The following is a 25,816-nucleotide window of genomic DNA, read 5'->3' as shown; positions in this document are numbered from 1 at the left end:
ACATTTGACAGTCAGCTTACACGTGTAGCATAAAACATTCTCTGATTTCTTGCCTCGTCAATTCAGGGCAGAATCTCAAGCTTTCGACGATTAACTCGATCGTCTTTGTCAGGAGCAACTGATGGTCTAACTGCTGCTGTGGTGACCTTATATGGTCCATAAACGACTTCTGATTGGTCCGTAATTACGTAACGCTGCCGCAGATGGTATCAACGTCTGCGCTGCTGGCGCTACCGCTACCGTAGTAGTGTAAACATTGCGACGAATATCTCTGTATCGACAGCGCGCTTTCATACACCACTCAAATTATATCAGTTGTCACGACTGAAGTTCCTGTCGCACATTCTTATTCCTACAGCCTCTTTAACTGCATGTTCCCATTATGTAGCAGTCCGGGACAAAACTTTTGTTTAGTCGGACAGTATTTTATGTTTGCTTGTGAGACTGTGCTCAGAGATTCTGATTGAGCAGCTCTGATCACGGCTATATTACATCCTCGACAAAATTATTGACGCGGAAATCACACCCTACAGAATGCACGTATCGTGTTTGTCCAACAGGATGAAGGCAGACAATTTATTTAATCGTATGGGGCGCAGTTGAACAGAAACTGGCTCCTCAGCGTCCTCCAGCAATGACAACAATGGAGTGACTACTCACACCGTCGCAGCCCAGCTGTGAGAACCGCAGTAACACTTTGATAGCGTCCTCAGTACGAAATAACAACGTGTTTCGAATCACACAGCACATCGTTATTTCTTTAAAAAAATCCTTTATTGTCTGAATCCAAAAACAAATTTCAAGTCTTCACAATAATACCTAATTTTCGCCAAAGTGATGGCTCAAATGGCTCTATGCACTATGGGGCCCAACATCTGAGGTCATCAGTCCCCTAGACTTAGAACTACTTAAACCTAACTAACCTAAGGACATCGCACACATCCATGCCCAAGGCAGGATTCGAACCTGCGACCGTAGCAGCCGCGTGGTTTCGGAATGAAGGGCCTAGAACCGCTCGACCACAGCGGCCGGCTCGCCAAAGTGAGTCTACAGCTAGTCTCTGATGCATATCAGTTTAACGCTAACTGAAATGTTGATTGAAAGACGGCTAGAACAATCTGCGTGTAAGCTGTACTCAATGTAGTATTGAACAGCGCTATGATTAAACACAATGAAATCTAAAAGAAACGAAAAAATAGCTCGTTTGCCTCGGCGATGCAATTTGTTTCATCGAAGGCACAAAAAGATTGGTAAATACTGCACCGCGGCGCATCCGTGAGGCGCCAAGGACGGTACTTAAAATAGAAATCGTAAGTCTTTTGGCATTGCTCTCAAAATTCACTCACACGGAACCGACCTTTCTGCGGGTGCCATTGTTTGCAACACAAAGCAACCTGAATTGCATATCGCAAAAAGAACCAAAGCCGGCATGCAAATAATTCCTGTGGGTCATTGCTGTACTTAAGTAGTTACCTCTCAGATGATGTCTTATGTACGGTAGAATGCACCGTTAATTATGAAGCTCTTTGAATACCCAATGATAACGTCATTAAAGTGATGCTCCTTACGTTTCTGAGTTCACAATTGTAAGGCCTTCCATGTAGAAAACGACCTTCCTGATTCTGTGATAGGTAAATCGTGCTCACAGGGGAGAGGTCCGTCATGCCACGTGGAAACCAATCGTATTTATTTTGATACTTTTAGTTTAAATTTATTAGTGTACCAGTCCAAAAGTTAACTGCCTATACGTACTCTTACTGTAAGTCATCCCTCCACACCCCCCATCCCTCAGAAACGTAACTCATTTATCGACGTGGCGCACGCTAGGAACCCGCGGCAGTTGTTTTAGTAAGCGTTGCAATCATGGTCGAGAATGTGCGGAAATTTCACTGTCATCACAATGCTCATTGCAGAAGAATATTATACAGAGTGAACGTTAATAAAACCGACAAACTGCAGGGACTGATTCCTGATTGGAAATCGAGGAAAAAAGGTCGTATGTACGTGTGTCCAGAACTGCATCGTTGCCACGGTAGATGGCGCTGGCGAATGAAAGTTCCTCTGACCTCTGCTGATAATCCTTGCTCTCGTAGCAGGTCATGGAGGTAGTAGCGGTTGTCATTCAGGACACTTAATCGTACTTTGGCTCACATCGGTGGGCAGCTTGCCTGAAGCTTGTGTAAGTAGGCTGTTTAGGTTTTCTTATTGGTAACGCCACGTAGCGCTCTGTATGAAAATCACTGGCTGTGCTGTGTGCAGTCTGTGGCTAGTTCGCATTGTTGTCTGCCATTGTAGTGTTGGGCAGCTGGATGTTAACAGCGCGTAGCGTTGCGCAGTTGGAAGTGAGCCGCCAGCAGTGGTGGATGTGGGGAGAGAGATGGCGGAATTTTGAGAGCGGACGATCTGGACGTGTGTCCATCAGAAAGAGTAAATTTGTAATATTGGACATCATGGACTGATATATATATATATATATATATATATATATATATATATATATATATATATATATATATATATATAATGACTTTTGAACACTATTAAGGTATACATTGTTTGTTCTCTTTCAAAATCTTTCATTTGCTAACTATGCCTATCAGTAGTTAGTGCCTTCGGTAGTTTGAATCTTTTATTTAGCTGGCAGTAGCTGCGCTCGCTGTATTGCAGTAGTTCGAGTAACGAAGATTTTTGTGAGGTAAGTGATTTGTGAAAGGTATAGGTTAATGTTAGTCAGGGCCATTCTTTTGTAGGGATTATTGAAAGTCAGATTGCGTTGGGCTACAAATATTGTGTGTCAGTTTAGTGTTGATGAGAGTGGGTAAAGAGCGAAATGTCTGGGTACGTTCAGGTTTGCTCAGCTGTTTGAAAATCAAATAATGTAAGAGATTTATCAGCACAGTAATTCATTAATTTTTCTGGACGTTTCACTTGTACTAGGGCTCGCATCAGTATCCTATAGAACCTGGTCCTCCAAATCTGGTGCACGCTGAATCTGCCGCCTCCCTGCACGTTCGTCTGTCTGAAAAGATACATGATTATACAAACGCCCAGAATGGGCTTGAAATGTTGTATTATGTCGTTGGTATAGTCGTGCTGTCTCTAGACCGTTTCCATCTGATTGACCGTACACAAACACCATCTTGGCTTGTTCCCGACATTCTGCTGCCTACAGTATGCTGCGTCAATAATACAGCCTGCAACACAACATAGAACACACCACACGTGGCCAGAGGAAATGTCATTCGTCGGCGCCATCTAACGAGCCAACGATGCATTTCCAGACCCAAGTTCGTAGGACCGTCTACCTCCATTTCCAGGCAGGAATCCGTCCCTGGTGTTTGTCGGTCTTATTAATGTTCAACCTGTATATGTGATGTCTGTTCTTTCGGACATCTCCTAAAGAGCAGACACAATTTTCATCTCGCAGCCATTATGAACCAAAGCACAAAGGAGTTAATGACATTAACTGCTGGTGGGCTTTGATTTAAATCAATGGGGAAAGTTGAAAATTACAGACAAACCTGCATTCGAACCTGGGCCTTCTGCTTATTGGGCAGATGCGCTGACCACTGCGCCACCCTGAACAGTGCTGATCGCAACTGGATGGACTATCCTACCTCGCCAAAGTCGGACCCAAAGTCTCAACAGGTCTGATGGGAGGCGTCTAGGGCAGTCCATAAAGCTGCTATCAGTACTGTGTGTGGATGGCGCAGTGGCCAGCACATCTGCCCAATAAGTAGGAGGCCCAGGTTTGCCAGTAATTTTCAACTTTCCTCGTTGATCAGTGCTCGTTGGCAGATAATGTCATTAATTCCTTTCTACCTTGAAATAATATTACTTCGAGACTGTGTTAAAAACTAAAGTGAACAAGATTTTTTTATCTTTCTTTCTTTTAATTTCAGGTATTTATTTGAAATACACCGGCCTTAAAAATATTCTGTGTAATGTATAATCTTGCAGAGTAGAGTTCACAGGGAGCCGTGTGAATGATTTTCTACTCGCTGTGGAGACCTACAACTGACGCTAGCTGACACCACCAACAGAAAATACACTTGAATATTATCTGATGTGCCACAACGTGGTTTTTTAAAGGAACATTCAAATTATTCATATATATTTTTTGAAAGATTGTACTGTATAGTGCATTGATTGAATGCAGATGATATGTAAGTGGTAAGTGGAGTTCCATGTGTTCTAAATATGAATTTTACACCCGTAGAAATGAAGGTTTAGATGGATGTAAGCATTTAAGGGAAATAATAATTCGTCTTTTTTGAGGCACGTGAAGAGCCAACGATATTGTGATACGTGACTAGACCTTCGATATCGCCAAAGATATAGGTGCGAAAAATTTAGAAACAACATAAAATTGGATCTACGAAGATAAATTTATACTTAAAATCAGAAAAGAAATTTAAACCAAAACGATCGAAGCTTTTGTTCCAGATGCGAAGAACAAAACGTATGGTTCACTAAAATCTCACCTACATAATGCAGAAGAATATAATTTTCAAAAAAGACATGCGCGCTACAAGAAAGGTGGCAACCAAAGGGGAGAAGTCCAGAACATGTCTGCACACTCACACTCACTAATGAATGAATACGGTTATCTTCAATAGTCGGCCGGAAAATTGGGCCACATGTTCAAAAGCAAAATGTTCTGTGCAAAAATCTGATGGTATACTCAACGAATTTTAGTGAATTAGATATCTGTTTCCATTCATCTCACTCTTCTGTTTTATGGGAGCAAATCGCTTTTATCTATTTAGATTCTTTGTCAGAGAACAAGATTTTTGTATCATTGTGTGCAGTGATTCGAACTTGCCCTGACAAAGAAGGGCGCACGTTTCAGATTCTATGTGATGCGATGCACATAGATTAGCTCGTCAGTCGAAGGCACTTTACAGGACATTAACAGGAAACAATTAGCGACATATACAGACTCATTGACAGTTCGTTTTGCGTAAAATCGTCGAATTATGTTTGTGGCTGACATGGCTGTCAAGTTTCGTCCGTTACTGCATTATATTTATTGTGCTGTCTCCTAACAAATTAAGAAAGTTGTACATGACATATATGTTGTACTTATCTAAATAAATTTAATAATATTTTACTATTTTCAATCGGAGAATTCAGCCTTTAGCATAACAAAGTACTGAAAAATCAAGGTGTCGTGAAGAGCGAAAATTCAGGGCTATCCGTCAGCAAGTCTCACACACATAATGTGCGCAAATGTAAGATGCTCCATTAGTTTTTAGTAACTCTCAAGATTTCGACACGACAGGTCGGACTATTCCCTTATCAGCAATAAAGTCCCACGATGAGGAATCCTAACCTATGCTTGCAGGTATTCCGTTTTCCAGCACAGCGCAGCAGCTCATATGATTTTCTACTGTGTACAAGGATTCCTTGAATTGAAAACAGAATTGTCACGAGTTTGAAGGCATCAAGAAATGACCTGCTTTCTTTGCGTTGAACATCAGTCTCTTCAGCAAGTTTCGCTCTCCGTCGACCTCAAAGAGGTATTCGTATATTGGAGAACTCGATGAAGCGGCGAACAACTCGACGGTTTCCTGGATGCCGTCGAAGAAGAGGGCGTCGGTCATCATCTGTAGGCAAAAAAGATGCTCACCTCAGTAATTCTCTATTACAGGGGAAATCCAGGAGAGATGGCGCACATTTTCAAAATCGCGTATGTACCATGGCGCACTTTAAGCAAAACTTTTTTTGTAACAACTAAACGCACCAGTTGTCCATTCATAAAATTCTGTGGACCTTTTCAATGTAACATTTAAAAATAATATTTGACCATGATAACATCTTTACATTGCGGCGTCTATTCCTTATGCTATGGGTAATACACCGCATGCTAAAAACCGCAAAACTAACGAGATTTTTTTAAGTGAAAACATGTATGTTTACACTTAGAAATACATTTTAGATTATAAATATATTATGGAGGTGAAGTATTAACAATAGTTTTCTTTAATATCTCATTTATGCATCTAAGTAGTGCACTGGTTTAGGCATCTAGATTACTTACTCACAGTTGAAAACATTAAAACTAAGACATATAATCGATTTATGGTTAGTTAATGCATCCAATAAATCCTGATGAAATATATAAAGCAAAAGTAAGGTCTCCAAACTTAATTCATTTGGGTTTCTTTGTATTTGCTTGCGAGGTTAACATATTCTTAGCACATGACTCATATTCGGTGATGAGTAGTGAGAGCAGGCGAGACGCCGCATAGACCTCTCACCGAAATGAAAACAACAAATTAACGGATGTGAACTATGTATTTGCTTGCGAGGGTAACATATTCTTAGCACATGACTCATATTCGGTGATGAGTAGTGAGAACAGGCGAGACGTCGCATAGACCTCTCACCGAAATGAAAACAACAAATTAACGGATGTGAACTATGTTACAACAAAGGAATTCGAGAGTCAAAACTCACAAAACGGAACGCAAGCGGCATTACATGTGGTACCTGTGTAGAAGAAATAGGAGGTACGTACGTCTGGAGGTCCCTTTGTTACACGTCGTTGTTGCATGCGGACATTACTCTACGACACGTACACAAATTTGAATACAACGAAAACACGTCCATGACCGGACGGACAGTTCGTAATTTTGTGTAAAGAAATATTGGGTACGCAGGAGATTTGAACCCAAACCTTCCCATTTGTAATCTATCACTGTGAGCACAGAACCACAATTCCTCTTTGTCTGCAATATCGACAATGTAGGAGCCATGCATACACGACACACATATCAATGAGATGGAGTATCATTCTTCGATAAAATGTATTCACGCCAACATAACTCCTATACATAATAATCAGCATGCGTTTAAGTCAACTCCACCCATATAGCACTTCCATTCTGTAACAACGTCTGGCCATGCAACATCAAAATATTTTCGGTCGGTCACTGCCCAATGTTTCACAGATGCGACTGGATTTATTACTTTGTGTGACGATGCAAGGACGCCAGACTTCTTATACCATTTCAGCGCTATGATGTTCCTTTCTGTTTCAGTTCTGTAATCATTTGATCCTCGTCCCTGCTTTTTCAGCTCTCTGTCCATTTTTGGATTGCAATCTTGAGGTGTTGTGGAGCTGACATTGGCAACATCCGACATTCCATAGTTTTCCACGACAGAAATAAGGTTGTAACAGGTGAACCAATTGTCCGTAAACGCTTCATATTGTCCTTCTACAAGCCTTATCACTACATCACTTATACCAAGATCAGCTTCTTTAGGTATGGTTCGTTTACCTCGGTATATTTCAAAATCGTACACAATTCTACGGGCAAAAACTTTTATACCCCATTTGCGCAGTTCATTTTTTATATATTATGTCAGGAATGAACGACCTTTGAAAGGAATGATTAATTCGTCCACTGAATTATACTCAGGTTCAATAAGTGAAAATTTTTGTTTGATTTTGTCAACAAATTGTCACACCTCTGAAAACTTGTCACAATCAGGAGCTTCTCTTTGTTTGATTGCAGTGTTGTCGTTCACTTGTAAATAATTCTTAGCTTATCAAACCTATTCCTAAGCAAGGAGTCAGCTATTGGAGGAAATCTTGTAGCCTCTGGCCAGTACATTCCATATCTAGGCTTTTTCACAACACCTGAAAGGGTGTGTATCCCAAGATACTTTTCCGTTTCACGAACATTTGTATCCAAAGATGCACCAGTTTTCTGTGTACAGTATAGATTTTATTTAAAGGTGACAGTTCATCTTTTGAAGGGTCAGAGAAAATTGCGGTACATGATGTAGCCACTCCTTAGACGTCCTTCATTCTCCATCGTAGCTCCCGGCGTCTCTTGCATTGAATTCTCTGAGCCGAATGATGTGCTTCACAGTTGGGACAAACAAGTAACTACCTCGAAGCCAAGGGAATATCATCTTCAACATTGCCTTAGGTGTCCAGAATTTCAACCATATCGAGACCCAGCCCTTGAACAAACCGTGTATCTGACTCAATACGGGCCTGCCGCTTAGCGGTTTCAGTATCTTTCTCCACATCAAACATATCAAGGTCCAAATCAGGTAAATCACCTTTGAGGAGTAACAATATTTATTCCACTGAAGGTGATTTATCGTTGCGAATCATCTAGTAACCAAGCAAGATATTTGGACTACCTCGCGGTTCTAGGCGCGCAGTCCGGAACCGTGCGACTGCTACGGTCGCAGGTTCGAATCCTGCCTCGGGCATGGATGTGTGTAATGTCCTTAGGTTAGTTCGGTTTAAGTAGTTCTAAGTTATAGGGGACTAATGACCACAGCAGTTGAGTCCCATAGTGCTCAGAGCCATTTGAACCATTTGAACTAAAGCAGGAAAATACTGGTAAATTATATTAAAATATAAATATGATCAGTTAGTATATTATAGTGTACTGCGTTAGATATCATAACAAATTCCCAATGACTTCCAAGTAACAATTTAACAAAATTGACAATTTTCAAACCGTCTACTAGTTAATTTACACCTTCAATAATAATTTTCAAATTATTTGCTTCTTTTGCCTTGATACGATATTTTGAAAGTCCTGCTACATGTACTATAGCTTAGACACCATGCAACACTACGTTTTTCAATGCAATTCAGCCTGATGCTATCTGTTTTATCGAATTCACGGTAACCAGTCTAATCACAATGATTCTGGAGAGTCCTGCAATGTTCTTTACAATCTTTGGAAGAATAGCCTGGTCTTGAGGAGCTGTTAATATGATGATGTCATATGCATCATCGCTACGGTCGTAGGTTTGAATCCTGCCTCGGGCATGGATGTGTGTGATGTCCTTAGGTTAGTTAGGTTTAAGTAGTTCTAAGTTCTAGGGGACTGATGACCTCAGATGTTAAGTCCCATAGTGCTCAGAGCCATTTGAACCATATGCATCACTAGGCTGAAAGGGCTAAATAACCCTTTACTATACATAAGTTAAAGATTAATATGTATTTTTGACTATCTTTTTAAAGAAGTTTGTTTTTAGAAATATCTTTCAACTCTTTAGGTAATTTGTTATAAAATTTATTCCTTAGTACAAATACTGTTTTTACATTTATGTGTATTCTTCCTTGGCGTATTTATTCGGTCGAGATCTTGTATCATAGTCGCATATTAAGGTATTTGTGCAGTAATTATCAAGCTTTTTAAGTGTTAACTGAGAGGAAAATACTTGCATATGTTATGGAAAGAAACAATGGAGGTCGTTTAACGAGGTGCCCGATCACACTATGTTAGGACAGAAGGTTCATCTCAGCGGACACCGACATTTTGTACACTCTATGAGATGTACATTGCTGGAAGAAAAAGCGATACCCTCAGTAACAAGGTCATTTTATTGACAAGTGAGGTGCAGGTAATTAATCATTGTACGAGTATGTGAAAACAAATTCCGACCAAATGAAACACCGCTGTTACAGTAAAGGACGCCCAAAGTGTCGCGTCAGTACACAGTAGATCCTGTGACCGGTTGTGCCAAGCAGCTTGTGCCTTTTGTTGCAATTCGGCAATAATTCTTAAAAGTCCCTGGAGAACGAGTCACCACGCAGTTCACCATGTCCCATTTGTGTTCAGCTGGCGAGAGATCTGGTGACCTTGCTGGCCAGGACAGCTGTTGTACACCACGGAGAGCACGCTGCGCCACAGAAGTCGTATGTGGATGTGCGATGTCTTGCTGTAAGAGCAGACCACGTTCCTGTACCGGAAAAGGCAGTATTACGGCGATAACAACCCGTGAAATGTAGCGGGACTGGTAACTTTACCATGCAGAAACACCAGATGTGAGTGCTAGCTGTACTGACTGCCCACCACACCACGAAGCGTGGGATGGGACCTGTGTGCTGTGGACGGATGCAGTCTGGAACAGGCAGCTCACCAGGTTTACGCCAGACATGTGTACATCCGTCTTTCACATGCAGACACAACCTATTCTCATCACTGAAGACAACAGATCGCCATTCTGAGCTTCAGTCGACTCTTTCACGTCTCCATAGAAGATTTTGGCGTCGCCGTGGTGTCAGTGGCAGCTTGAGCAGACGCGCAAGTGATTCTAATTCTGCTGCAAGCAGAAGGTTCCCAGTGGCGCCTGGTGACGTAGCAGGGGCGACATCTGCCTGCATTTCGTCCTGCGGTCGGCCGCTGCTGTCGCGCATTGCGTCTATCTTGTCATGCGTCTGTATTAACTGGACGTCCAGAACCTGGTCTGTAGCTGAGGGAATGTTTCACATAACACTGTTGGAAGCAACGGCGCAATACCGATGCATAGTGCCCATCATGGGCAGCAACCCATCGAAGCGTCCATCCAGTCTCCCGCAGGCCAAAATGTCATCCCGTTCATATGGCTGTAGCTTTTCAACAGGAAGCACGTACACGTTGGTGCACATGGTTTACCCTAGAATGAATGTTGCAAACACTGTTCATCTTTAAGCTCAACACAGTTACTGCCTGCATAGTTAAAACGGACAGGCTTCCTGATCGACATCTGATCGTCAATGACAGTGACAAATGAATCACTAATACCCAAACTCTCAGTATCCAACGCACCCCTTCCCCCCCTGGTGCCCAGGGACACAGTCCTTGTGGATGTTGCCTTTTTTTCCCGGCAGTGCATAGCGATGATTATCTGCTGTCCACATGGTGTCATCGAGGGGCCTGAAGCTGATATAGTCGATCGACCATATTTGGACAAAAACTACGGCAGAGCGGAAGTGAGTTGCAACAGAGCCAGCCACAGACGGGGGAGTGTGTTATGCATTGCAAAGCAAAACACTGCCGAAAAAAACTGGCGTTGCAAAGCAGAGCCAGATGGGTGCAGTATAGCAACAGTCGACACTGCAATACGTTAGCAGAAGGACAGAAGCCTTTCCTCACTTGCCACCGTGGAAGTATGTAGAGTACATGTCTTAAGCCGTAAATGAACATAGTCTGGAGCGTATAAGTACTCAGTTATCTGTGTATTAAATGATTCTTGTCTCAGTATCACAGCCTACACCACGAGCCTGTGACACCCGGAGCGACCTCCCGGAATGCAATACCGGGTCCGTTGTTTAACCACAAGACAGAGCAGCCTGTCCTGAGTCATAAGGGAGCCGCCCATTCGCTGGAGGAAGTTGATGGCCATCGTCAGCTGCGCCACCACACTGTCATCATGTTCGCAGCCGCAGACACTGCTGACAGTGGCATTAGACTGCCACCACACTCGGCCAGACGTCTATGGTTTCGCGTGAGAGGCGACTGGACGCCTCCAACAAGCCATTTATGATGTACTACAACTGAGGGTCAGAATAGGCAAATTAATTGAACAAATCTACTATCATCCTGATGTCTCCTTTCACTCTCCATGTGTGACAACCAATGGTCATTCAACACTTGTGTCAGAACATTAACGTTGCCTTCTTAGAGAAATGTCTGAACCTACAGCCTACAGTACAATGAGTAAAAAAAAAAAATATATATATATATTGTGGTCATGGAGAAGAAGTTTGACTGTCGAGGATTTTGTAAAGTAGATTTTATTGCGTGTTCAGAACGAGTGAATTTGCCTAATTTTAAAGGTAATGGGAATGACGGAAAGTTAGTGCTTGTTAGATTTGCACAGTGTAGTCTTGAGGTTCACTCGGAACCATGAACGAATTCCGTTCCAGTAAAATGTTATACTTGTAATTGTTGGGGGTACATGGCTAGGCAGTGCCGGGAGTCGAGACGCCTCATGATTAGACCCAAGAATTAGGTTGATATATTTCGTTTTCTTTTTTTTTTGTGAATGTTAGTTTTCAAAATGAGTATTGTCAAAGACAAAGCTAAGCGGAACCAGAGACGCAATTTGAGTCACAGCCGGAAGCAGTATGTATATTGTTTGAAAAGGTAGCACAATTAACAGCAGATAATACAGAATTGCATGGGTTGGTAGAATTGCGATCGTCACAACGGAGTGTAGATTTGTAAGTCGCAAGTTTAATTTCTCCTGTTTCTGGTAAGGCAACCGAGAATATGTAGGCCTTCGTGGGAGACCTTTGAAATCTGGCTCAGATGGAAGTTTGGGCTGATAAGGTATTATTGGGTGTTGCAGAATTGAGACTAACAGGGGAAGCGAAAACTTACGTACGATATACAGAAGCTCTTAAGTGACTCAACACATTCAAAGAATTTAAAGAGGGATTAATTTAGAGATATACGAAACGAGAACGAGGTAGTGCCATGCACTACAGGGAACCATTGGGGGCAGTAACTAAAAAAGTACCGAAACTGTGGAACAATTTGCAAATGGGATAAGTAAAATTAATGAATGTATCTATGAATTAGGACAGGATGCTGCAGTTAATGAAATTATTTTGCAAGAATCTGAGCAGAGGGCGGTCGATGCTTCCTTAAGAGGGTTGTTTGTAGAAATGTCAAGAGATGTGCGGTCAGGGAGTCAGATGGATATTTCGCACAGCAGTGCAGTTAGCTATAGAATGTGAGGAGATTGCTTTGTCAACTGGAATGCAGGGTAAACGTACAGTGTTTGCAAATAATATAAAATGTTTAAGGCGTGGAAGAAGAGTCGCCAGTCTCACGGTGATGTGAATAAAGTAAGAGGAAATGATATTTTTAGAAGTAGAGGACCAGGAAGGGATAAGGTTTAAACACCAACGGGAACCCCAGGTCCACCTGCGGTTATTCCCAGTGAGACTGGGTGCTACAAAACTATATGCAGAGGTGGGACTGTGCGATAAGAGGAATAGTACGAAAAAAGGGTTGCACGATATTATTAGGCACAGGGGCGCGTGTGTCAGTTGCCAGTAGAGTTCAGGTGAAACATAAGCAGTGGGACCTATCACTGGTACAGATTGCATGGAGTGGGGGATAAAGATGTCACACCATTAGGATTGGCGGACATAGACTTTTGCTGGATACAGTTCAATTTAAACAGTCTGTAGAGATTATGCCACGTGTGACTGAGGCTACATGATACTGGGATTAGATTTCTTATTTCAACATTGTGCCATAATCGATCATCAGAAACATACGGTGGAACCTGATGGAAAAATGTTTCAATTAGGTGAAGCCATTTCCAGTGCTGCAATGTCACAAGGGGTCTCTGTTGCGAAAGACAAACCGATTGAACTGTGAACGATCACACTAAAACTTAATTTGTGCAACTGTGAATCTAGGGCTACTGGGAAATCACTTTAGGTCACTGTTGAGTCTAGCTTGGAGTTAGGAACTTTGTGTGTAGTGGAAACATTAGAAGAGAATGAAGTATTGAATCAGGCAGGTTGATTACTTAAAAAGAGGTATTGTATGCATACGATAAATAAGGGGTCCAAAAAAGGTACCTGTTTTTATAAATAATTATAGCGCAGATAACATAGTATTAACAAAGGGGTTGTTAATCTCTAATATGAACATCCTGGAGGAAGAAGAATAGGGTCAAATGGTTCAAATGAGCACTATGGGACGTAACTTCTGAGGTCATCACTCCCCTAGAACTTAGAACTACTTAAAACTAACTAACCTAAGGACATCACACACATCCATGTCCGAGGCAGGATTCGAACCTGCGACCGTAGCGGTAGCGCGGTTCCAGACTGTAGCGCCTAGAACCGCTCGGCCACAGCGGCCGGCGAAGAAGAATAGGACACGAGGGGTGTCAGCCCCGGACAATAGCTGGACACCATTGAAACTGTTTTATAAAAGAAAGTGAAGCACTTTTAAGGATTAATTTTTTCCAGAAGGGCCATTACCAGCCATGTATGTTACACAGCACCACATATCAACAGAATATGAACCACGAGTCTATCGCAAACTATACAGAATACTTAGGTACTTGCAGACAATTTTGAAGGAATTTATCGACCAACAGCTGAAAGACGTAATAATTGAAGAAAGTAATAGTCCATGGGGGCCAAGAATAGTCGTCGCGCTAAAAAAAAAAACCAATGGATGGAACATGAAAATATAGGTTTTCTTGTGATTACAGACACCTAAATGCGAAAACCATAACGGGTGCTTACCCTTTGCCAAACATCACAGAAACATTGGGTCATTTAGGGCAATGCAATTATTTTTCAACAATCGATCTGAAGAATGGTTATCACTTAATAGAGGCTGACCCACAGGATCGACGGGAAACAGCGTTCCTGGCACGCAATTAAGAAGAATGCCATTCGGATTGAAAAATGCACGTGCAACGTTTCAGAGGCTGCTGGACGGAGTACTCAGACGTTTGAAACCATAGCAATGCTTAGTGTGTCTCGATTACATAATTGGGAGTGGTATGGAACAGCCTATGTTGCGACTAAGAGAAGTATTCCTAAGGTTAAAAGTAACAAAGTTAACACGGAGTATGGAAAAGTATTATTTTGTGATGGAAGAGGTAGCATACCTGGGTCATATCACAAGTAAAGATGGGGTTAAGACGGACTCAAGATTAATTAGAGCTGTACTTGAATTTCCTTTTCAAGAATTTGTAAAGGAACTGCAACCATTCTTGGAATTACGAACTATTACTGCCAGTTTGTAAAAGGATTTGCAGATTTCGCTAGACCATTGACACAAAATTGTTGAAAAAGGGAACTAAATTTTTATCGCCAGAAGAGTGCCAGCCTGCTTTTGAGGAGCTAAAAGAAGCTTAAACATCAAGTCTGAGTTTGATATTTCCGGATTTTAATAGACAATTTGTTTTATCATGTGATGCACCAAATCACGCACTTGGCTATGATTTGTTACAAGAGGTAGAAGACGTAGAACATCCAGTAGCTTACCCATCAAGGCAACTAAATTCTGCAGAAAGAAGTTGTTCCACAACAGAGAAAGAGATGTTAAACCTTATTTATGGAATTACATGTTTCAAATGTTATCTGAACGGTAAAAAGTTTAAAATAATAATTCATTCTTCGTTAAAATGGTTATTCGGGTTAAAGGATCCTTCGAGTAGGTTGCCTCGATGGGCAGTAAGACTACGTGAATTTGACTCCGAAGTTACACATAAACCTGGGAAGAAGCATGGTGATGCTGATGGCTTAAGTAGCAATGCAGCAGTATTACGTATTTGGGGTAATGATCATAAGGAATGGCAAGGAGCACAAAGAGCGGATGATGAATGTAATCAATATTTTAAGCAGTCACAGTTTTGTATTCAGGATGGGTTGTGATGCACAGAAATCAAGTGGGGACCATGGGTAGTGGTACTAGCGAAGCTAAGGAATAGAGTGCTACAAGAAGCTCATGATCTGTGTGTGTGTGTTTGTGGTTTACGGGCGCTAAACAGCGGGGTCATCAGCGCCCAGCTCATGATCTCATTTTAACCGGTCATGGAGGTTGTAGATCTACCGACAAGAGGGTAATGGAAAGGTACTGACGGAGGAATAGGCAGACATGCGTAAACCAGTATGTGCAGAATTGCATAGAATGTGCGCAGAGAGAGGATTTGTGTCGAACAAGAGTACCATTGCAGAGATTGCCTGAAGCATTAGCACCATTCGAATTTCTGGGATTGATGTTTTAGTTCCGTTCAATAAAACACCTTCAGGGAATAGGTACATACAACCATAGATCATTTTTCATGATACGCAGAAAAGGTCTCAATGTCAAATCAGCAGGTAGCAAGAGTGACACAAGTTCTTGTGAATAATTGGATATTGAAGTTTGGAGTGCCTAAAACAATAACAACAGACCAGGAAACGAACTTCCTCCCCTTACTTATAAAGATATAGCGACAACTGTCATACCACGATCTGCCTTTAAGATGAATGTACAAAGGTCTTATTGTTGTGGTTATCTGTCACAAGACTCGTTTGATGCAGGCCTTTACGATAGTCTGTTCTGTTACAGATTCTTCATTTCTGCGTAAGTACTGCAAACTTCAGCCACTTCAACCAGTTTACTGTGATCAAGCTTAGTCTATTTCTGCAGTTCATATCCCCCCCCCCCCGACCTCCACACATTTTATCAATGAAGACGCACTGGCATGAAATTATACCACTACAAAGCTTCCATATACACTGAATATACAGATTATTGAATATGTAGTGGAAATCGAAAATCTGTGCCACTTCGGGCCTCGAATACGCATTTACTTTTTTTGTGTGAGCCGTCGCCTTAACCATTACGTGAACTGATGACGCCTCAAGGCCTTACACTAGTGACATCACAATGAAAGTTTCAGTGATTTATATTTGACGTTAACAAGTTTTAATTTTCAGAAAATGATTTCTTGCTATGGTAAGTCTCCATTTTGTACCATTTTTACTTTTTCTGTTTTCAGCTATTATATTCGTGACACCCTCCCCTCTCCTAATCTAATTGCCTTAGTATCACCTGATCTGATTCGCCTACATTCCATTAATTTTGTTTACTTCTTTTGGTCCTCATCTTTTAACCACTTTTCAAGGTACTATCGATTTCGTTCAAGTTATCTTCCGAATCTTCGGTCATCGTTAACAGAAGTACAAGGTCAGTGGCAAATTTTCGTCTTCTTTTCCTGAATTTTCATTCTGTTTCAAAATTTATTCCTAGTTTTTACTCTCTTAGACTTTCCCTGCGATACGTTGTCTTCTCGATGGTTCTGCCTGTTTTTCTACATAGCTTGCTCAATTATAGGATGAATAACATCGTTCATAGTATACAACCCAGTTTCACTCCCTTCTCAGCTCCTTCTTTCATGTTCTTCGACTCTTATACACTCCTGGAAATGGAAAAAAGAACACCACCATACTTGCTCCGGACACTGCGAGAGGGCTGTACAAGCAATGATCACACGCACGGCACAGCGGACACACCAGGACCCGCGGTGTTGGCCGTCGAATGGCGCTAGCTGCGCGGCATTTGTGCACCGCCGCCGTCAGTGTCAGCCAGTTTGCCGTGGCATACGGAGCTCCATCGCAGTCTTTAACACTGGTAGCATGCCGCGACAGCGTGGACGTGAACCGTATGTGCAGTTGACGGACTTTGAGCGAGGGCGTATAGTGGGCATGCGGGAGGCCGGGTGGACGTACCGCCGAATTGCTCAACACGTGGGGCGTGAGGTCTCCACAGTACATCGATGTTGTCGCCAGTGGTCGGCGGAAGGTGCACGTGCCCGTCGACCTGGGACCGGACCGCAGCGACGCACGGATGCACGCCAAGACCGTAGGATCCTACGCAGTGCCGTAGGGGACCGCACCGCCACTTCCCAGCAAATTAGGGACACTGTTGCTCCTGGGGTATCGGCGAGGACCATTCGCAACCGTCTCCATGAAGCTGGGCTACGGTCCCGCACACCGTTAGGCCGTCTTCCGCTCACGCCCCAACATCGTGCAGCCCGCCTCCAGTGGTGTCGCGACAGGCGTGAATGGAGGGACGAATGGAGACGTGTCGTCTTCAGCGATGAGAGTCGCTTCTGCCTTGGTGCCAATGATGGTCGTATGCGTGTTTGGCGCCGTGCAGGTGAGCGCCACAATCAGGACTGCATACGACCGAGGCACACAGGGCCAACACCCGGCATCATGGTGTGGGGAGCGATCTCCTACACTGGCCGTACACCACTGGTGATCGTCGAGGGGACACTGAATAGTGCACGGTACATCCAAACCGTCATCGAACCCATCGTTCTACCATTCCTAGACCGGCAAGGGAACTTGCTGTTCCAACAGGACAATGCACGTCCGCATGTATCCCGTGCCACCCAACGTGCTCTAGAAGGTGTAAGTCAACTACCCTGGCCAGCAAGATCTCCGGATCTGTCCCCCATTGAGCATGTTTGGGACTGGATGAAGCGTCGTCTCACGCGGTCTGCACGTCCAGCACGAACGCTGGTCCAACTGAGGCGCCAGGTGGAAGTGGCATGGCAAGCCGTTCCACAGGACTACATCCAGCATCTCTACGATCGTCTCCATGGGAGAATAGCAGCCTGCATTGCTGCGAAAGGTGGATATACACTGTACTAGTGCCGACATTGTGCATGCTCTGTTGCCTGTGTGTATGTGCCTGTGGTTCTGTCAGTGTGATCATGTGATGTATCTGACCCCAGGAATGTGTCAATAAAGTTTCCCCTTCCTGGGACAATGAATTCACGGTGTTCTTATTTCCATTTCCAGGAGTGTAGCTACAAATGTTGGTTCGGCGATTATTATGACTCCGCCAAATCAAGGATTTTGTACTTGTTTGGGAAGTCAATATAGACGGACCAACAACGTTGAAATGCGAGAAAAAGAAGGTAACTTGAAGACGGAAAGCGACGCTGGGGGACCGGGCGAGCAGAGAGTAACAGGCAGTCATCACACAACACATTTCCCAGTCGCGCAGGAAGCGTCATATCTGAGTGCAACTGACAAGAGGAGCAGAGACATTTACGCCTTGTGGTTAGTGCAACATTTCATGAATGACGTAAAACAGGAGTACTGGGAAAGATGAGAAAATGGACAGATTCGACACCTTGAAAGTTTATGGACGTCAGTAATGAAGAGAAGAGGAAGCGGCGCAGATCACAGTCGCTGACAATTAAGTTGTTACACCGAAGCTGTATGAAAACCGAGCACGTGTGTGAAAACCGAGCACGTTTCCCCGAGCGGAAGAGGACGTGGTTATGTCAAGTATTTAGGACATCGAAAAATTCTAAAGAAGGCAGTGAATTTCTTATTATCGTGAGATAAGGGAGAGAGAGTCACTGATATAATAAGCGAGCTCCTGTGGCAATTATTAACACAAAAGTGTTTTTCATTGCTGCCAGATCTTTTCACGACATTTCAATCACCAACTTTCTCCTCTGAATGAGAAAATATTCCACTGCCGCCATCCCTCATCGGGAGACATTATCATCGTAATAAAATAGGAGAAAGAGATCATATGAAAAGACTTACGTGTCCATTTTTCCCACGCACTTATAGAGAGTGGAACGGTAGTGAAACAGAAGGCGGTTCAAAAAACCCTCTTCTAGGCACTTAAGTGGGAACTTTTCAGTAGTCGTGTAGATGTAGATGTACGAAGGAGTGCTGAAGAGTAAAGCCTCATAATTTTTTGTGGGAAAACTCTTAAAACATTTTAATTAAACCAAACGTTATTAACATCTACATCTTGAGTCTTCATGTCTACATATTTATTTCCCAACATAGTCACCTGGCGACGAAAGCATTTCTCCCAACGAGAGACCAGTTTGCTGATACCGTCACCATAGAACGTTTGACTTTGTGACGGAGCCACAATCTTTCCTCTTGCACCGCTTATCACTAACAGATGAAGTCCTCGAAGTTGTTCTGGAAACAGATGAGAATCGCACGGGGCTAAGTCGGGACTGTGTGGAGAGATGATCGATGACAGTGCACCCAAGGCCTCGCATTGTCGCAGATCTCACAGCGCTCATGTGTGGTCTGGCGTGGTCAAGCTGAAGGAGAGGGCGCTCCACGTATGAGCAAACTTTTCGAATTCTAAACATGGTTGCAACACACTGTTTCTCACGCACAAACATACATATTCATCTACAAGTACATGTATATCTACGTAAGTGCTCTGCAAATCACGCTTAAGTGGGTGGCAGAGAGTTCATCGAACCACCTCCACAATAATTCCCAATTATTCCAACCTCGAAGCGCGCACGGAAACACGATCTTTCAGTGCGAGCTCTGAATTCCTTTATTTTAATATAATGATCGTTTATGCCTATGTAGGTTGGCATCAGCAAAATATACTGCATTCGGAGGAGAAAGTCGGTGATTGAACTTTCGTGAGAAGATTTCGCCGCAACGAAATTGTTTAAATGATGTCCGTACCAAATCCTGTATCATGTCAGTGACACTCTCCCTCCCCCCCCCCCCTCGCCCCCCCCCCCGTTTCTCGATAATACAAAACGTGCTGTTTTTTTTTAACTTTCTCGGTGTAGTCGGTTAATCCTATCCGCTAAGGACCAGAGACCGCGCAGCAGTACTCCAAAAGAGGACGGACAAGCGTAGTGTAGGCAGTCTCTTTAGTTGATTTGTTGCATCTTCTAAGTGTTCTACCAACAAAACGCAGTCTTTGGTTCGCCTTCCCCATAACATTTTCTACGTGTTCTTTCCAAATTAAGTTCTTCGTAATTGTAATTCCTCAGTATTTAGTTGAAAAAAAAAATGGTTCAAATGGCTCTGAGCACTATGGGACTCAACTGCTGAGGTCATTAGTCCCCTATAACTTAGAACTAGTTAAACCTAACTAACCTAAGGACATCACAAACATCCATGCCCGAGGCAGGATTCGAACCTGCGACCGTAGCGGTCTTGCGGCTCCAGACTGCAGCGGCGCCTTTAACCGCACGGCCACTTCGGCCGGCATTTAGTTGAATTAACGCCCTTTAGATATGACTGATTTATCGTGTAACTGAAGTTTAACGGACTCCTTTCAGCACTCATGTGGATGACCTTACACTTTTCATTATTTAGGGTCAATTTCCAATTTTCGCACCAAACAGATATCTTTTCTAAATCATTTGTCAATATGATTTGTTCTTCTGATGGTTTTACTATATGATAAACGACATCATCATCATCTGCAAACAACCAAATATGACTGCTCAGATTGTCTTCTAAACTGTTTATATTAATAAGGAACAGCAGAGAGCCTATAACACTACCTTGAGGAACGCCAGAAATCACTTGCTACGAACTATGACCTCTCGGACAGGAAATCACAAATCCAGTCACATAACTGAGACGATATCCCATAAGCACGTAATCTGACTACACGCCGCCTGTGAGGTACAGCGTCAAAAGCCTTCTGGAAATCTACAAATACAGAAACAATTTGAAATTCTTTGTCAATAGCGCTCAGCACTTTGTGTTGCGTTATACTCCGCCGTGTTACAGGCTACAATTCTGGATCCTCTAGCGGCAGAGGGCTGAAAATATGTAGACACAAAGAATAATAATTTAGAATGTTAATTACGCTTCTATTCTTTAAAGCTTTCCGAGTTCTCTTAAAAATACTCGGATGCACTATTTTTCATCACGCCTTCGTAGGTATATTGAGGCACGAAACTATTACACCAACCACATGCCATGCACTGGGGACGGCCTACCCTGTCAGAGTTATGTCGCATCGTCCAGTATCCCTATATCCGTATCCGAGACCCATCAACAAGAAGGAATATATTGAAGGTGAGTTGGGGAGAACGCTAGGAAGCTGAATGATTGACACAGTCACCAGTTAAAACAAAACAAAAAGGTAGTGATGGTTACGAATAGAGATGGATACGTTCTATTTTACTAGGGAATTAGGGTGTTAAATAAGATTACCGAACAAAAGTTTAATCGACCAGTCGTGCTCGAGGAATTACTTATGCAGTTCCGTATATTCTCGATTCGACCTAAGCTTCTTGCGCTCACTGATGGTACCACTTTGAAAGACTACCTCCTCGTCTCTGCATCTCACTGTTCCACGAATATGGCTGCTTAGAGCATAGTCTGGCCGAGGACAAAGTTTGCAGCTCTTCGCGTTGTTGGTAAGCTGAAAATCACACCTAGCCCGCTCAGAGGCGTCGTATGAAAATGAGAGTAATTCACCTTCACCATGTGGCTTACACTGATTGCATTTAAGAATGATAAAAGTTTTTAAAACTTTCCTCTTAATGGTTTCGGTAAGGTCACGTATTTATAATTCAATTATTTTGAAAATATGATCTCGTGGAATCGTCCAGTAATTTTAATCATTCTGTACGAGGTGGTATCCAAATGTTCCCGAAATGTATTAATTTAAATTACTATGTCTTGCCTTGATTTCATCCTGCATCATAATCTTAAAAGTAGCCCGCTTGGGAGTGAAAATCCCAACGTCTCTGCCAGTTTTGATAAGAATCCTGGAAATCCGTCTTTGTTAAGGTGCTTTGTATCTTCTGTAATTACGCTTGAGTCCTCAGCACTGTATCAAATATTCGCTCATTTAACTTTATTTTAATCTTCGGGAAGGTGTAGAAGACACACAGAGCTAAGTCTGGCCAGTACAGCGGGAGGAGAACTACTACACACCAAAAAAAGTTTTGCATCACTTCGGTTCCGAGAGTTCCGGAACCTGTACAGAAAATTGGAATAGGGATCAACACAAACATCATTTGCGCCCTCTTTATTACTCATGAAAACCACACATTGCATGTTGTACTAACATACAGCGAGACCATCAGAGGTGGTGGTCCAGATTTCTGTACACACCGGTACCTCTAATACCCAGTAGCATTTCCTCTTGCATTGATGCATGCCCGTATTCGTCCTTGCATACTATCCACAAGTTCATCAAGGCACTTTTGGTCCAGATTGTGCCACTCCTCAACGGTGATTCAGCGTAGATCCCTCAGAGTGGTTGGTGCGTTACGTCGTCCATAAACAGCCCTTTTCAATCCATCCCAGGCTCTAGTCGAGCGATGTCGTTATCCTGAAGGAAGTCATTCAAAAGATGTGCAAGATGGAGCGCGAACTGTCGTCCATGAAGTCGAATGCCTCGCCAATATTCTGCCGAAATGGTTGCACTATCTGTTGGAGGATGGCATTCACGTATCGTACAGCCCTTACGGCGCCTTCAGAGACCACCAGCGGCGTACGTCGGCCCCACATAATGCCACCCCAAAACAGCAGGAAACCTCCACCTTGCTCCACTCGCTGGACAGTGTGTGTAAGGCGTTCAGCGACCGGGTTGCCTCCAAACACGTCTCCGACGATTGTCTGGTTGAAGGCATAAACGACACTCATCGGTGAAGAGAACGTGATGCCAATCCTGAGCAGTCTATTCGGCATGTTGTTGGGCCATCTGTACCGCGCTGCATGGTGTCGTGTTTGCAAAGATGGACGTCGCCATGGACGTTGGGAGTGAAGTTGCGCATCACGCAGCCTTTGCGCACAGTTTGAGTCGTAACACTACGTCCTGTGGCTGCTCGAAAAGCATTATTCAACATGGTGGCGTTGCTCTCAGGGTTCCTCAGAGCCATAATATGTGGGTAGCAGTCATCCACTGCAGTAGTAGCTCTTTGGCAGTCTGAGCGAGGCATGTCATCGATAGTTACTGTCTCTCTGTATCTCCTCCATGTCCGAACACCATCGGTTTGGTTCATTCCGAGACGCCTGGACACTTCCCTTGTTGAGAGCCCTTCCTGGCACAAAGAAACAATGCAGACGCGATCGAACCGCGGTATTGACCGTGTAGGCATGGTTGACCTACAGACAACACGTGCCGTGTACCTCCTTCCTGGTGGAGTGACTGGAACTGATTGGCTGTCAGACCCCCTCCGTCAAATAGGCGCTGCTCATGCATGGTTGTTTACATCTTTGGACAGGTTTAGTGACATCTCTCAACGGTCAAAGGGACTGTGTCTGTAATACAATATCCACAGTCAACGTCTACCTTCACGAGTTCTGGGAACCAGGGTGATGCAAAACTTTTTTTTATGTGTGTTATGTTCCTGAGTAATGTAGGTAGTATACAACCCTCTATGGACACCGTGAAGTACCCAATCGTCCCTACGCCACGTCTGTGTATATTTTCTCCTCATGCCCTCCATCAGAAGTCTTAAGATATCGCGACCGCCTGACCCGGAGGGACTAACTCATTATGAACAACGGAGGATTCTTCCATTGCGATAATTGCTGCTTAAGAAGCCCAGTTTTCGTCACGAGTGACACATTTTGGACGAAAGGTTTGACTATCTTCAAAGTTCCCTGCATACTTCCACGCGATGTCACTTCAGATCGTCTTGAAGCAGTCAATTCTTCTGACAGAACACATTCACATGTATCACGAGCGGAAAAACTATGGGAGTGCGTTCCTGCTTATTTAAAAGATTCTGACTGAAAAGTGGGGTACCAGCTGCCTCTTTCTACCTTCCTCAGCACCTCCAAAAATTTTCACAAAATTTTGGCGCGCGAATATTCGTGCTTCTTTTAACATTCAGCTCACCTCAAATTCCCACAAGCTTCCCTAACTGTAAATCACTCACACCTCTAGTGCATCGCTGTAAGTAGCTCATACCCATCCACTGTCAGCTGAGCTTCCTCACTCACTCATTCAGCCCAGCTCATTGTCATTGTAATTATCTCTTTCTCTCTCTCTCTCTCTTTGTCTCCTGTGTCACAGCCACAGTCCTCTTCGTTCTGTCCTACTACTACAGCGTCCTCTCACTGTCGCTGTCTCCCTCTTGCTGTCTCATACTGCTAATATCTGATTCCGCCCTTCCTACTGCCTCTGTCTCTTCTCACTGTCACTATCTCTCTCTTCCTCGTTGTCATTCTCATATACTCTGTCTCTCATTATCACTGGCATTTATCCCCCACTTTCCCCTCCTCTTTCTTTTTATTCCTGCTCCTCTCCCAGCAGGTCTCCTTCACTCTTTTCCTAGCATTATTCTGTCACTGTCAACTACGTTCCACTGCCACTGTATCCCTCTCTTCCTCTCAAACTACTGTTGTCTTCTTCGCTCTTCCTATAATACAACCACTGTCTACCATATTCCAGTATTTACTACTTTTCCGTCTATTTGTCACTGCCACTGTCTTCTCTCCCAGCATAAAAAAGCATAAATATGTTCGCATGCCAAAATTTTTTATGCTCCGACAGGAGCATTTTTTCACTGGTTTGCTCCTCTTCCCTGCTGCAGCAACGAATGTAACTCAAATGAAAAGAAATGTATTGATCAGTAAAATTTAGATAGTTATGTGAAATTGAAATTACGTGCATAAAAATTTTGTATGTGCTTTAGTACTACAACATGGGGGTCCCAGATTATAATGGAGACACTTTACAGTGTATTTCTCAGTGCTATGTCACTTTATAAACTACAATTTCGCCTCAAAGCGGATTTTACATGCGTATTTCACGTGTACAAGTACGGTAACTTTGAACCCTTGTATCTCGGAAACGGATAGAGGTATGGAGAAAAATCTCCAATTTGTACAAGATCGGAATCTTAGGAACACATCGTAAAATTAGAGCCATTTGCTGTGCATAGCCGTATAGGAATTCGCGGATGGGTTTTGGTACCAAAAACAAAACAAAAAACAAGTTTTTAGGATGTTTTTCGATAACGCATAAATGTTTTTGAAAAGAGTGAGATAGCTCTTCTAGATAAATGCATAGAGAATACACTGTTACAATTTGAGCAATTTTCTGACGTTATTTATTATTTAGATTTCCTCTCATACCGGATTTTACGTGTAGAAGTACGGCAACTTTGAACCTCTATCACTTGGAAACGTATGAAGATATCAAGAAAATTTTCAAGGTTGTTCGAGATCAGGATCTTAGGAATTATTATAAAAATTTCAGCTATCTGCTGAGGGTATCCGTCTTGGGATCCCCGGCTGGGTTTTGGTCCTCTGGTGATGGCGAAAATTTCGATTTTCTTGGGATTTTCCGATGAACAGCCCATAAACTAATGGTACCTCTATAAGTTGTGCCTCAAGCCCACAGTGGACCACATCAAATGCAAAAAGAGCTAGCCGATTCGGTCCATTTGCCTAAGTAAGAGGGAGTGTGTAATATCCACACTTCGATCCTGTACTGTATGATAGTGACACGCAGAAGATCCTTCTGTAGAGTATGCAAATGGTTCCCAGCCCAAGGGCTATCGAAAACACTTGACCCTACCTTTTTATCGCCAACAGAACCCGAGGTATGAGCACGGGAAAATCCAATTTTTGTACGCATGCCGAGGCACGTATACCGATAACGTATGCCCAAGATGACACTGATGTCTTGTATTGTCTGTCGCAGTATCATGTCCCTCACTTTCTCTGTTTTGATGCCAGTTGACGGCCGACCTGAACGGCCGTCATGATCACGTCTATAGAATGCTCTTACTAGTCGTATGTCTACTAGTGACC

At 43.1% G+C, this 25,816-nt stretch overlaps 1 protein-coding gene across 1 annotated transcript in view; it reads right to left on the bottom strand.

Annotated features, from left to right (window-relative positions):
• The window catches only part of LOC126235083 (juvenile hormone esterase-like), a 173,798-nt gene that overhangs the window by 19,634 nt on the left and 128,348 nt on the right, over positions 1–25,816 (bottom strand). The window contains exon 9 of the mRNA XM_049943816.1: positions 5,459–5,609. Coding sequence (XP_049799773.1) covers positions 5,459–5,609 — 151 coding nt within the window. The remainder of the gene's footprint in view (positions 1–5,458; positions 5,610–25,816) is intronic.

This window comes from Schistocerca nitens, chromosome 2, assembly GCF_023898315.1.
Source record: "Schistocerca nitens isolate TAMUIC-IGC-003100 chromosome 2, iqSchNite1.1, whole genome shotgun sequence".
Taxonomy (NCBI): Eukaryota; Metazoa; Arthropoda; class Insecta; order Orthoptera; family Acrididae; genus Schistocerca; species Schistocerca nitens.
This window is presented reverse-complemented; position numbering and strand designations above follow the sequence as displayed.